Source organism: Benincasa hispida, chromosome 9 (genome assembly GCF_027475165.1).
Source record: "Benincasa hispida cultivar pf3 chromosome 9, pf3_genome.v1.1, whole genome shotgun sequence".
Taxonomy (NCBI): domain Eukaryota; kingdom Viridiplantae; phylum Streptophyta; class Magnoliopsida; order Cucurbitales; family Cucurbitaceae; genus Benincasa; species Benincasa hispida.
The window spans coordinates 96,841,609-96,856,994 of NC_143486.1; the positions used below are offsets into that span (position 1 = coordinate 96,841,609).

The 15,386-nt window shown below is 31.2% G+C and overlaps 1 protein-coding gene across 1 annotated transcript; it reads left to right on the top strand.

The window, feature by feature from the left end:
* The first annotated feature begins 3,088 nt into the window (after positions 1-3,088).
* Positions 3,089-13,611, top strand: LOC120085964 (putative leucine-rich repeat receptor-like serine/threonine-protein kinase At3g14840). The gene is made up of 24 exons (XM_039042321.2): positions 3,089-3,433; positions 3,506-3,689; positions 6,071-6,142; positions 6,247-6,315; positions 6,398-6,469; positions 6,564-6,635; positions 6,784-6,855; positions 6,959-7,030; positions 7,118-7,189; positions 7,275-7,346; positions 7,428-7,499; positions 8,586-8,657; positions 8,967-9,032; positions 9,483-9,548; positions 9,629-9,664; positions 9,767-9,801; positions 10,326-10,705; positions 10,810-11,005; positions 11,106-11,252; positions 11,579-11,697; positions 11,791-12,001; positions 12,114-12,351; positions 12,576-12,726; positions 12,973-13,611. The coding sequence occupies exons 1-24, from the start codon at positions 3,340-3,342 to the stop codon at positions 13,357-13,359; spliced, it is 3,027 nt and encodes a 1,008-aa protein (XP_038898249.1). The 5' UTR covers positions 3,089-3,339; the 3' UTR covers positions 13,360-13,611.
* The last annotated feature ends 1,775 nt before the right edge of the window (positions 13,612-15,386 follow it).

Here is a 15,386-nt window from a genome sequence, read left to right on the forward strand (position 1 = left end):
ATCATAGTCCCTTAAAAGAAGAAATATTTAAAAATCTATCTAGTACAATAGATATAGATTTGAAAATAAATCATTTAAAATATTAGTACAACCAAGAAAATTAATACATGCTAATTAACCCTACTTAAATATAGCAACCACTTTTTAATTGCAATTTCAAGAAATAGAAAATCACTAATTACTTTCTATTTATGTTAGAAATAGAAAACTGCAAATAAAGCACAACACATACATTAGAAATATAATAAATACTATACTCAGAGTCATCAAATATACAAAATAAATTGTTATTTGGAACTTAAAAATAGTTTTTGTTCTTTTAGAACTTACATCTTTTTTTAAAATTGGTTTTTTAACGTCTTTCTTACTTTTTTTTAATTTTATTAATAGAGATCTCACGTAGAAATATCCTAGTGAAGAACCATACATACATACATATATGACTTATTTCCTCTTAGCCAAAAAAATGTTTATACATAAAAATTTACACGAAATTTAATTATTTTAAAAAAATCTTCGACTTTGCAAAGAAAATATTCAAGCCTTATTTTTAAAAGGAATTTCTCGTTTGAAGTCGAATCCTTACGAGATTTCTATGTAAATTTCAACAAACATTCCTTTCGTTTGAAATCCACTTGAAAATTATCGTATTCTCTATCTTTAAAAGCATTTTTCACTTTTTCCTATGGTTTTACCAGAAATCACACCATAAATCCTCTCAAATGAAAGTTGAAAAAAAGGTCAGAAATAGAAGGATTTAAATGGTTAAGAGAAAAGAACCCAAACAAATTTTTTTTAACAGTAGTATTTTTGTAACATTATTGTGTGGGACCCTCCAAATAAAATATGGAAAATATTAAGATTTTTTTTTAAAAAAATTAGGTCAAATTTAGTAACTATTTTATTTTATTTTTAGTTTTTGAAAATTAAGTCTATTTCTTCGTCATTTCTTATAACAATATGCATCTTTGTTAAATATAGTTGAATTTTTAACCAAATTCCAAAAACAAAAATAGCTTTTTCAAAGTTATTTTTTTAGTTTTTAAAAGTTTGCTTGTTTTTTAAACGACAAAATGGAGATAACAAATGAAGAATTTTGGAGATACTAGTTGTGTCTATAAACTTAATTTTTAAGAAAAAAACAAAAAAAAAAAATCAAATAGTTATAGACCTAAAATAATAGTTTTTTCAAACTAATCTGATTTTAAATAAATGACAGCAACTCCCAAATTTAATTTTTAGAAAAATAAATAAGACTACTTTAAAAAAATATATCTTAAATTGATAAATCCTAGATGTCTATAAAGTCAGACTTCCATCTTTCTTCCCCTATCACCCACTTTTATTTATAGCATCACCAAATTTCAACTAATTCCAGGGTGCAAATCGTAATTTTGTATCCAATTTTATACCCAATACGACGACGTTTTGATTGATCCCATGCATTACCAATTATTTTCATTACCATGATCGAAACCGCGTCGTTTAGTGTGCAATATATTTTTTTCCCCCTTCAAGATTGCTTATTATATATATACTAAAGGACATTTATATTTCTAAAACTTTTGCTTCAATATGTGTGTTGATATTTTTATAAATTTGAAATTTTGGATATAATACTAATACTTTTCTAACACAGTATGAAATAAGTTTTTGTATTTAATAATTATTAATGATCAAAACAATTTATGGAAGATTGAAAGACTATATATTATATAATATTATAAAAATATAAAGTTAAAATAGAATGATTATAAACGTTTAGACCCGTTTTATAATTAACCATTTGACTTTTTGTTTCTATTTAAAAAGTAAAAGTCATATGTGTTTGGTTAGTGTTCTGGTTTTTTTAAAAAAACAAAAAATAAGAGATATGTTTGGTAATTGTTTTTGGTTAAAAAAAAAAATAAGTTTGGAAGATTCTTATAGATTTTCCTTTTTTAAAAAAATAAAAATAAAATTAAACTATTTTTACAATATTTTTTCATATAATATATATAATTATAAAATTATATTTTAAATTTTAAATTTTTGTTATTAAAAAATCATATTGATAAAATAACAATGTCAACATTTTAAATGCTCTAATTAATGACAATTCATTGAAACAATAATAAAAAAAATTAATGCATTAACAAAATATAAGAAAATAGTTTCATCTATGTAAAAGTAATTTATAGAAGAATAAGAAAATGATTTAACACAATAACTTAGAACTTCTGTGTATTATTAAACCGATAACAAAACTACATAGTTATATACTACTCGTGATAACTTCATTAAGGTCGTTTAATTTACTTAAGAAACTTATCTCTAACTAAGGGTTTTTTTTAATTAAATATATTTATACTTTCTAATGATTTAACTTCGAATTTTGGAATTAATTAAAAAAATAAAACATGGACATATTTCTATTCAATTTCATATAAAAAATATAAATAGGTATGGTAAAATAGAAAAAAAAAATAAAAAAGAAAAAAATGGGAGAGCTAAGGATCGAACCTGGGCCTGGAGTGCGAAAAATGTTATAAAATTGAAATTTTTATATAGATGATCAATTTCCAAGCATATCTATGATTGATGACTCCCACCTTTCATAAATATATGAATTCTAACTTTTTTGCTTACATCATACCCACTATCGTTTTTTTTATAATATATCACATTAGGGATGACCATGGGTATGGTAGCTCTAATGTGATGACTATCTCTATTTTTCTTTTACACAAACACAACTAACTGAGGAGAAAATTAACGAAAGCACAACAAACAAACTGTACATATTCTAACGTATTGGGTTGGGATGACCATGTGTAGCCCTAACACCATCTATCTCTATCACGACCTTATTTTTCTCACCAAAAAATACAACAAAATGGAAATCGCAATAGAGATGGCCTTCAATGCTGCAATATGACCATCCCTAATGTAATAGTTATAAAAAAGTGGTAGTGGAATGTGACGTAAGTAAAGTTAGAATTCATATATTTGAGAGATGGGCTATAAATCATAAAAAAAACATTTTAAAAAGGGTCACCTGTGAAAAAATAAAAACCCTATAAATTCTGTTATTTAATTATATAATTATGAGAATAAGTGTATTTATAGTAAAAATAGTGAAAAATTTTGTAGTGATAAGTTGTTTAAGGCCTATAAAAATATGAATTGGGAAGAGACCTCGGGAGTAGAAGTTGACTTTGTCTGTTTCTCATTGTATTAAATTGAAATTCAGTGTGATCTCTTTTCATTTCAAAACTGCAATTCTTTAATAATCCTCTCTCTCTCCTCTTCACTCATCCAAATTCACAGTCGCCGTCGCCGTTCGCCGTTCGCCGAGCCATGCTGTTGGCTCGATTTCTCGCCGTCGTTTTTCTCTCATCTCTCTGTTTCGAAGCCCTGACTTCCGGCGCCGCACGGCTGCCCGCCGACGAAGGTACTTAGATCTGGAACTGTATGTGATTCTCGGAGTCGGTTTCTCGGTCTGATTTTGATTTGATTTCTTCAGTTGAAGCGTTGAAGGAGATCGGAAAGACATTGGGGAAGCCGGACTGGGATTTCACCGCCGATCCATGCGGCGGCGTTAGTAGCGGTTGGATATCGAATTCTAAACAATTCGACACTAGTTTTGCCAATAACGTCACCTGCAACTGCAACTTCCAGAATAATACCGTCTGTCACGTCACTAACATGTACGTTTCTCTCTTTTTCCATTTTTTTAATATAATTTTAAATTTATTTATTTATTTTTTTAAAGATCAATCATAACGTTTTTTTAAAAGAAAAAATTATAAATTTAAATTAAACTTATAACTTATAAATACTCTTTTTATCATCCTTACTAATTTGTTGTTCATTTTTAAAAACCCCATTTCTACTCTAAATTTTTAAGACATATTGTATTCTATTTACTGGTAATAAAATTATTATTATCCTTTCACCAATTTCAATAAATACTAAATTCGAGAGATTTATTAAAAGTACATAGACGATTAAAATTGGATAATTGAAACAAACTCTAAGATATAAAATCAAAATGGTTTTTTAACTGTTTTTTTATTTGATTAAAAAGAAAATAGTTTTTACAAAATTCAGGTGGTTGTTAGATGTTAGAAGGATAATATGAAAGTTTATAAGAAAACAACATGAATTTCAAAACTAAAATCGTTATTAGATAAACTGGTATTTATTTATTTTTTTGTTTTTTTTGTTTTAAATTTTAGTTAATTTCACATTTTTTTAAACATAATTTTAGATTTTTTTTCCTGATTTTTCCATGGTTTAAAAAATGTATAAACGGAAACTTAAAAGCAGATAACGTCTTAGTACAAGTTTGGCTTTTCCAGAACAAAAAATTAAGAACACAGTTATTACTAACAGTGCCTAAATATTTGCAGAATAAGTCAATTTCTTAATGAATGATTTCTTTGATTTAGGGAGGTTATGGCATTTTATTTATTTATTTTAATATGAATAATTAACATTTAAAACTATTAAACAAATCTCTATCAATGGGTTTTTGGATGATGCAACATTTTTTTACCCCCAAAAAATAAATGATTAATGCTTTAATTATTGCTTTTTGTTAGTGCATTTTAATTATTGTTGCCGAATTAAAATGATTGAAGTTGATTGGGCTAATAACATCTCACGTAGGGAGTTTTTAGCTCGTAATAATACAACAATTAATATGTATTTTTATCGGGTTCAAATTTCAATCTTTCGCATTTGTTGTCCTTAACAAAATTTACAAAAGAGTTATTTTGACTCGTTTTTATTGTAAAAACAAATATAACTTAAAAAATATCCTCAGATCGAATTGACTAAGATAAATTTAAATGATCTAAAAAATATTTGAGACATATGATACAAAATTGACCGTCATTTATGAAATTTTACATCCACGCATAATTATAAATTTTGCAAATGATCTTGATAGTAAAGATGAACAATATAATTTTGTTTATATTTTACTATCTGAATTAAATTAAAAAAGACAACTTGGCATTTGATTTAGTTATCAATATCAAAATCTGAAAATTTAAAAAGGAAAAAAAACAAAAAATTAAATTAAAATTAAAAAACGGCTGCCGCGTATGTTTGCCAACTAATTCCTGGTTTTTCAATACGACTCAGGTCCCACGTTGACAACTGGATAACTGGACATATAAATAAAATACAAATTATTAACAAAAATAAATATAGTTGACTAGTCAACAATGCCATGTAGGATTCATGGTCCCACTTGATGGGCTGCGGCTCTGCCTTTGGTTTGACCCTAACCGCGGTTCTTATTTGACCCCAGCCTCGGTTAACTCTAAATCCACGTGATGGCTTTCCTGTTACTTGCAAATTTAAATATTAATGTATAATCAATAATTTCTTTGTGTTATTATATAATTATTAATTGTACGTAAAAGTCATCTTAAAGAAAATTGTGCTAAAAGTTAAAAGTCTTAAACACGTCTTTTTTAATGAATTTAATTTTTACTAGATTAATTTGTCATCGTGAGCATAATTCAACGATAATTTACGTACTACTTTTTTTCGAACCGGAGAGTTTGAATCTTCTACTTCTTTATTATACGTAAAAGAAAACTTGGATCAATTTTAAATATATCGTCAAACTTTTACATATTAAATAACAGAGGTCTTGAGTATATTTATGTGTGAAGTTCAATAAAAAGCAAGAAGTAAGTACATTTATTTTTTTCTTCTTTTCAATTTACGTAAAAATAAGAAAAATTATTTACATGTAAAATTTTAATTTTCTTTGATAGAGACGGATAAAAATCTATCTGTGTCTATCAATGATAGAAATTGGTAGAAGTCGCTGATAAAAAATCTATCGGTGTCTATCAATTTTTTTATTATTTTGATAAATAATTTGACATTTTTTTTATACGTGAAAATTTTTATTTTATTAACAATTTTTAAAAAAATAAATTAGCACAAATAACTAATGAGTTGGTGCTAACATGCAAAATTTTATTTATTTATTTCAAAAAAGTATGTAAAATTTCAAAAATCAATTTGATGTATGAATTAATGAGTTGGTGGCATGGGTTTGCAGTCTTCTGAAGGCGCAGAGCCTTCCAGGTACTCTGCCTCCGCAAATTGTGAGGTTGCCTTTCCTGCAGGAACTGTACGTACTTTTCGTTGCTTAATTTCTCTGATCTTTTCTCGTTTGCTCGTTAATGAAATTGCCCATCATAATCAATTCCTTGTTTATTCTCTCTGTTAATTCAGTGATCTCACCCGCAACTATCTCAGCGGTCCAATTCCTCCAGAATGGGGTTCAACCAAGCTTGTCAAAATGTATTTTCTGTCCCTATATTTCTCTAATGTGGGGGTTCATAATTTGATTCATATGGCTTTGTGTTTATGGGTAATTTTGCAGTTCCCTTCTTGGAAATCGATTGACGGGTCCAATCCCCGAAACGATTGGAAACATCAGCACTCTTACAGACTTGTAAGTTCTTTATAATCCTCAATTGTTTGTTTCCCAATTTTGGGTTTTGAATGAGTTGGTGTAGAAGACTAATGTTACATGTTTGATCGCTTAGGGTTTTGGAAATGAATCATTTCTCTGGAACTATACCTCCAGAACTTGGGAACTTGACCAACTTATCAAGATTGTAAGATCGTCAATTTTCTTTTAAGTAATTGGTTTAAGTTGTCTCTAGTTGTAATGATTTGGGCATCAGGAGAGCTTGCTGATGATCTTTTTTTTTTTTTTTTAATAATTTTTTTATTTACTACTATTGGTTGTTTGTTGTAATCCAGACTTCTTACCTCAAACAACTTTTCTGGGGAGATCCCACCTTCCCTAGCAAAGATAGCCTCATTGACGGACTTGTAAGCTTTTGAAATCTTCTTCCACCCTTCATTTCATTTGTTTGATTTTGATTAAATGAATGAATTAACGAATAAAACAAACTTTCTATTTGTTACATTGCAGTCGAATTAGTGATAATCACTTTAAAGGGCCAATACCTAAGTTTATTCAAAATTGGACGAATCTTGTAAAAGTGTGAGAAATTTTCTCTAATCGAACTACTTTATATTTTTCTTGGTTTCTATTCTAAGAATTCTTACTGAAATAATTTAATTGTGACAGAGCTATTCAGGCAAGCGGGTTGAGTGGGCCAATTCCTTCTGAAATTGGACTTTTGACAAAATTAACCGATGTGTTAGTTTGCTTAGTATTTCTTGTTGTCTCGTAAGTCAAAGTACTTTGTGTTCCTATTTACTCACATTTGAGTTGAACAACGCAGGAGAATCAGCGACTTGAATGGAGGTTCATCACCCTTTCCATCCCTTAATTCTTTGACAAATTTGAAAGTCCTGTAAGTTAATCCCTATGTGAAAACTTGAAGATATCCGTGTAATTATTCCAAGCTATTAATTTGGTTTCTGTTTGTCTATAGGATATTGAGGAGTTGCAACATAACTGGGATGCTGCCTGACAATCTTGCTTGGTTGGCATCATCGAAAACCTTGTCAGTAAAATGTTACTCTCTACTCTGTCTAGATGCCATATCATGATTATAATCGCAGTCTTATGAATTTTCAGAAGATAGTTTAAATTTCTTGCAATGAGATATTGCATTACCCTAACTTTTTGCATTACTATCACTTCACAGAAGCCCATTCGAAAGAAATGTGTGCATCTGTCCTTTATTTTCATCAATAAAAGTAAACAAAGAATATTCTGTAGTTTATGTTAAAATAGTAAAAGTAACTTCCTTGGATCAGTTATTGAAATTTTAAAAGTTAATGTTGTCTCATAGTGAAAAATTTTTGGAACTAAAAACTCAATAAGATTTGAAAAAGAAAACAAACAGATTTGCTTATGTTTTTCTTGATAACTTTTTGTAATTATTATTTTAAAATCTTTTTTTTTTTTTAAAGTATTCAGCAGCCTCTTCAACCCAAATTCACTTCATAACGTATCAATCCAACTTTAACATGGCCTTGTTTTATCAGAAACTAGAAGATTTTTATTAGTTCATAAGAATTGATACACATTTCCAAAGGAATGACAAGTTCTCTCTGAAAGTGAGGCAAATTATGTGTAGTGCCCTAGATTGAACTGACTGAAAGAAGTGATGAATCTATCATAGTATTTTACATTTATACTCCAACAATGCTGAAACTTTTACTCTTACTCTATATGTTGTGCCGACCTTTAAAGAAGAAAGAAAAAAATAAAAAAAGAAAGAGAATAAAAAGACTCCTCTAACTAGATCCATAATAAAAGTAAAGATTGCACACTTGTCAAGTAATTTTTCTCTCCTTTTCTCTGCCCAAAGAAAATTCGAATCTAAATAGAAATAATTTGAATCCAAGAAACCTAAAATTCAAATTGGAGCTCATACTTTCCGTTTCTTTGAATTTTTAATAAGTAATGTTGTTTCTGTATTATGATTTTACATACAATGTTAAATAAAAATTTCCTTATTTATGTTGATAAAGTTTCCATATGCCATTCTTAGATATCCAGGATCCAGATCTGTGCATGCTGGGAACAAACTTGTTGACTGACAATACTTTTTTGCTATTGTTTTGCTCAATTTCTTCTGTAGAGACTTCAGCTTCAACAAAATTACTGGACAAATACCTGACCGCTTTGAAGTGCTAAAGAAAGTGGATACCATGTAAGTAATGTAATCAGAAACTTGAAATTCTATACCTAAATCCTTGGTAGCCGCTTTACATAACTAGGAGAATCTTGATCAATGGCCGAAATTCATTCTTTCTATGAATTGGTGTAGTAAATTAACTTGGCAATTATATGAATGGTAACCTACTAATATACTGTAGCACTACGAATAATGCCCTGAATCGAGCTTGGTCTCAGACTCTCATGTAAACTGCCAGAATATGAACCGACAATAGTATTTCCTCGTTCCTTATTTGTCAAAAGCGTATTAATTGCCCTACTAATCTGATATGTTCTTGTTTAGATATCTAACTGGAAATTTGCTAAATGGATCCGTGCCCACTTGGATGCTAAATGAAGGAGAAAACATGTAAGTTTCTTTTCCAAATGCTTTCTGGTTACATGAATTGGGACTGAGGTGCTAAAACTGAAAAGAGACGAGTCTTTATTTCTAAATAAAGGGAAAATATTCAGAAAGAGAGAGAAGAGAACAAATAATATCTTATTACACCAATACTTGGAAAGGAAAAATCATCTTGTGTGCATTAAACAATCATTTCTTTTTCCAGTGATATAAAAAGGGAAATTTGTTTGTAGATGATTAGAGTTTTTTTTTAATTTTTGTTTAGTTTCTTTTATGAATAATCGACATTTGAAGATGTTCTTTACGAAAAAGTTAACAGTTTAAGAGGTTTAATATAGTTTGTGGCTTTGATTACCATTTCTATGTTTTTATTTTTCTTAGGATGATGTGGAAAGAAAAGTATTTGTTCTTGCTATCTGGAAAATATTAAATCTCATTATTCATTTTTTTCCCTAGTGATATCTCTTATAACAAATTTAATCAGAGAAATGGTCAGAACATTGGTTGCCAATCACGAAATTTGTAAGTATGCTTATACCCCTATGCAACTTTTTTTATTGCTGATGAGAAATACCTTATCCAATCTTTCTTTCTCCGTGTAGGAACCTGTTTGCAAGCTCTTCACAGGACAATAATTCGTAAGTTCTTCTCTAATTTTGAGTCCACTTGTTGTTTGAATTGTCTAATATTATTAATGACCACCGAGCTTCTTTTCTTTTCTTTTCTTTTATTTTTTGCAGTGGAAAAGTTTCATGTTTAGGCGGGTGTCAAAAAAGTGAGTTGAAATCTTGTTTTCATCGCCTTGTTTTTATTGGAGGAATTGTAAAACTGGTATAGACTAGTAGTTGTATGAAAAAATTACACTTTTGATCCCTAAAGTTTAAAGTTTGTTTCAAATTGGTTCCTGAGTTTCAGAAATGAACAATCTAGTCCTAGACAATTTATTAATCATAAAGCGGGTAACCTTTCTTGTAGGAGTGCTAATAATTAATGTGCTAAATTAGCGTTATTCATACAAGATAATGTAGAATTGTAATTAGGAACTCAGGAGTCTGCAGTTGTTTCGAATCTGTCTATTGAAGTCAGTGAGGGGGCTTAGATTCCCCATCTTGATCATGGCTTTCATAAACTCTGCAAAGAAAAGTGTGGTGAAAAAGAAGGGGAGGGCTGGGTTCTTTGTTCGAAGAAGAAGGCAGTGGGATGGCAATGATATGAAAAATAACGATTCTGCAAGAATACATATTCTGTTCATTCAATTTATCTTTTAATCATAACTAATGTGGTGTTTGTTCCTTGCAGCTTGGTACTCTGTCCATATCAACTGTGGTGGGAAGGAAGAAATAATCAACGGAACAACCAAATTTGATGCGGATACAAACACTGGAAAACCATCATTGTTTTTTTCAGGAGGAGAAAATTGGGGATTTAGCAACACTGGTAGTTTTATGGACGATGATCGTGCAACAGATGATTTTATTGCATTAAACTCATCTGCTCTCTCAATACCAAATCCTGAATTGTACACGAGGGCACGCATTTCTCCAATCTCTCTTACTTATTATGCATTTTGCTTGGGTACTGGAAACTACACAGTAAGCCTCCATTTTGCTGAGATAATGTTTACTAATGATGAAACATACAGAAGCCTTGGCAGACGCTACTTTGATGTGTACGTTCAGGTAAAAACATTATTATCTGATATCTTTGTATATAGGTTTCTATATTGTTAGCTTCTGATTACTTCATTCTCTTGAAAGTTGCTTGATTTATATCAATATTGCAGGGAAAGCTGGAGATGAAGGATTTTAATATTGCAGATGCAGCAGGTGGTATTGGCAAACCTTTTGTAAAGAAATTCACAGTTTCTGTGACTAATGGTACTATAGAGATTCGCCTATTTTGGGCTGGGAAGGGGTCAAATGCAATCCCTGTGAGAGGGGTTTATGGTCCTTTAATTTCCGCCATTTCTGTTGATCCTGGTAGGTAGACCCATTTTTTCAATTCAAGATCATAAGAGCCATGTAGTCTCCTGTAACATTATCAAACGATGTCATTATTGTTTCTCCTCACTCCAAGCAGACTTTGAGCCACCATCAGAAGGTGGAAACGCCATATCTGCCGGTGCAGTGGTTGGAATTGTGGTTGCTGTGCTCTTCATTGTCATCTTGGTTCTTGGAGTGTTGTGGTGGAGAGGCTGCCTAAGAAAGACAAGCACACTTGAGCAAGGTAATTTCAAAGCATGTGTCGTGAGATTCTTTGTGTTATTAATTGAACATAGCTATACCATTCTTTCAGATTTTTTTTTTCAACCTGTCTTCAGTTCTAACGTTAGCTACATTGGCACAGTTGTGGATGTTAATGTATCACATATTTTGTCCTATATTGAAAACGTCCTCATCATTATGCTGATAGAAAAATCAGGTCAAATTGTGTTGAATGAGACAATTTTGACCATTGAAAAGGATACAATTTTGTTGGAGACTTTGTGCACATATGAGGTAATGGAAGGAATTGTGAACTAATTATTTCACACTTAAATGTCTGTATTGCAGAGTTGAAGGGTCTAGATCTAGGAACAGGTTCATTTTCATTAAGGCAAATCAGAGCTGCCACTAACAATTTTGATGCTGCCAATAAGATTGGAGAAGGCGGTTTTGGTCCTGTTTTCAAGGTGTTACTGTCATTTGGATTTCATTATTTCAAAATTTTTTATTTCATAAATTTTTATATTTTTGGTGTGAAGTTCTGTCTTTTGGAACTGCAGGGTGTTCTTGCTGATGGCACCGTAATTGCAGTGAAACAACTTTCTTCAAAATCAAAGCAAGGAAATCGTGAATTTGTGAATGAGATAGGCATGATATCTGCATTGCAGCACCCGCATCTAGTGAAGCTTTACGGATGTTGTATTGAAGGAAATCAACTTTTGCTAGTATATGAGTATCTGGAAAACAATAGCCTTGCTCGGGCTTTATTCGGTAAAATATTTCCTTGCTACTTCTGACGATCAATCTTCATAAATTATTTTAATCTGTCGATGATGACATTAATGGATTTAATAAACATCTCTAGAAATTTATTATATTGTAGGTCCTGAAGAATGTCAACTGAAATTGGATTGGCCAACTAGGCAAAAGATTTGTGTTGGTATAGCTAGAGGTTTAGCATACCTTCACGAGGAGTCAAGACTGAAGATCGTTCACCGAGATATCAAAGCTACGAATGTTCTGCTTGATAAAAATCTCAACCCCAAGATTTCCGACTTCGGTTTGGCGAAGCTGGATGAAGAAGAAAATACACATATCAGCACCCGGGTTGCTGGAACCTTGTGAGTTACCCTGGGTGAAATTTGCTTCTATTCTTCCCCATGTTTTTATAATATAGAGAAATGATTAGAGAAAAGGTTTTTAGTCTGAATGATTGCGCGAGGGGAATATTAGAGTAACCTAGATGCTAGCACATAAAATAGTGAGAGGATATACTTTCTTTAAATTGAGTTTATTTGACAAATATATAATCCAAATATTCACCCCATTACACCATATTTTGCAGTGGGTATATGGCACCAGAATACGCCATGCGAGGCTACTTAACTGACAAGGCAGATGTGTATAGCTTTGGCATTGTTGCGTTGGAGATAGTCAGTGGTCGAAGCAACACAAGTTTCCGAGCCAAGGATGATTGCTTTTACCTTCTTGACCATGTGAGTTAATGCCATCTTTTACTCTCTTGCTTATCTATTGTGTAATATAATATATCATGTGGAGCTAGAGTTTGTCATAGCCAACTTAGTTACATTCTAGTCCTTATCTGCTATGGGAAAAATGCTTTCTATCAATCCCTATTCTCTGTTCCAGCTGATTGCTGCTTAAACACGATTTTTATACTTGTAAATGAACCCTGGCATTAGTCCTAGGAAATTGAAGTCATTTGTATCCTGTTTTGTCAGGCTAATACTTTAAAAGAGAGAGACAGTTTATTAGAGCTTGTCGATCCACGGTTAGGCTCTGATTTCAACAAGATAGAGGCAATGACGATGATCAATATTGCTCTCCAATGCACGAACGTCATTGCTGCCGATAGACCTGCCATGTCATCAGTGGTGAGCATGTTGGAAGGGAAGGTTGCTGTGAAGGAGGTGGTTTCAGATCCCAGTGTCTCAAAACAAGATGTGAATGCAATGTGGAGCCAGATTTATCGCCAGAAAGGGCAAGCAACAAGTGAGAGCCAGACGCAAAGTTTGACGATGGATGGACCGTGGACTGGTTCTTCAACAACTGCCAGTGATCTCTATCCCATCAACATGGATTCTAAATACTTGGAGAATAGGAACTAAGGTCGATATTACTTTGTCCTGAATGATTCTGCGTACATGTAGCTGTGTTAACCTTTCAAATGCTTTGATGTATGTTTTATTCTTTGTTTATTGTTCTACACATGTTTTTACCTTTTTCAAGTGGCAGTACGGTGACTACTGCTTGATGGCCAATCCGCCAAATATTATATTTTTTAAATTCTTAGAACTTAGTTGTAATGTTTATATGAATTTTGAGTTGAAGTTTAAATGTTCAAACTACTTGTTGCCAAAGGTTTCATGTCGCTTTTTGAAATTTTAATTGTTTTAAATGATAAAACTGCTAGAGATATTTTTAAATATAGCAAAATTGCTATCATTGACACTGATAGATATATCAGTGTCTGTGATTAGTGTTTATCACTATTTATTAGTGATAGTCTGTGAAATTTTGCTATATTGAAAAATATGTTTAATAATTTTTCTATATTTAAAAACATTCTTAAAAATGATTGTCTCTAGGAAATTTCGATTAGAAAAATGGAGTTGACTTGTAGAGAAAAAAAGAAGATTTGATGGTATGAATTTCTGTGTCGTTTTGCATATAATATTTTTGTGAACCTTTTAAAGGTTACTAGTACTTATTTTTAATGGTTGTTTACAAATATAGAAAAATGAAACAAAATACATACAAATATAGAAAAATGAAACAAAATATATACAAATATAACAAAATGTCACCGTCTATCATTGATAGATAATGATAGATATTGATAGACAGTGATAGACTACTATCATATATCACTGGCTATTGTGTGCACAAGGTTTCTGGAGAGCTTATTTTGTGGAGTTGAACTTGTGTTGATATAGATTTGATGTAGATGTGGTTCAATCTCTAGTATTTGATTTTTTTATTCTCTTTTAGTTGAATGTGTAGCTTGATTTGAGGAAGCGTTTTTGAAGTTGAAGTCTTGGATGAATGCAAGTATCCTCAGGACTTGAGCTTTAAAGAGTGGTCTAGTCTTCAGGAGTCTTCTAATCGTAGAGAATTCTCTCCATGATGTAGAATTGTTGACCAAGTTGAAGAGAATTCTTCTATTTATAGGGTTCTCAGGTGAGTCTCGTGGGCTTGGGCTTGGTTGGTTCATGGACCTGGCTTCTAGGTCCAATTAATTGGATTAGGTTAGACGAGGGCCTAAGTTGGCATTTTGAACCAAGTTAAGCCCATCTTTGGGCTCAATTGGACTTAACTTATAATATCAAATTGGACCAAATTAAATTTATTACATCCATATTTTATAAGCATGTAATAAATAATTTGATTTATTAAAACGTTTAATAAATCAAATCATATGTTGTCCCATTATTCAATTTAAATGTTATATCGAGCAAATTAAATATGACTTAGTTAAATTAATTAGCCGACTTTATCTAAGTTAATAAACCCGAGGTTCTAAAACACTTATTGGTAGGAAAAAGAGATATTATGATATATCAATTTTTTCACCCACGTTCTCCCTAAAAGTTCACATTGTGAGATCCATGCTCGACCTTGTGGTGCCATGGTCACACTCTCCCTTAGGAAGGTATTTGCATGGATCAATATCAAGGTGAATGGAAAAAGTGTTTATAGTAAGTGGGAGAAGGACGTGTGTCAACACATCCTACGGTCTCCTTCATTAGTTTGCAATATTTTTTCATGCTCGTCCTCATGGAGCCCTGAGAGCATCCCCCTTAGAAAGGTGTTTGCATGAAAAGAGACTGAGCAAACTCCAAAAATGGATAAGATCGCTATAGTCAATTGCACCAATTATGTTCTTTCCTAAGGCAGACTAATTGGGGTAGGACTATAGGATTGAAAATGAAGAGTTACACTTACAAGAAAACAGTAAGAGGTTAATGATTTCTTGACCAAATCAATGATAATTAAATTAATAGGAATAAGAGTTATTCTGGTGTAACATTTAATTGAGAATGTCCCAATTCAGTGAGGAATAACTGTATACCCTAAGGTGATATTTAATCTAAATCGCTGAAATACCATTGAAAATTTAAATGGTTTTAGTTCA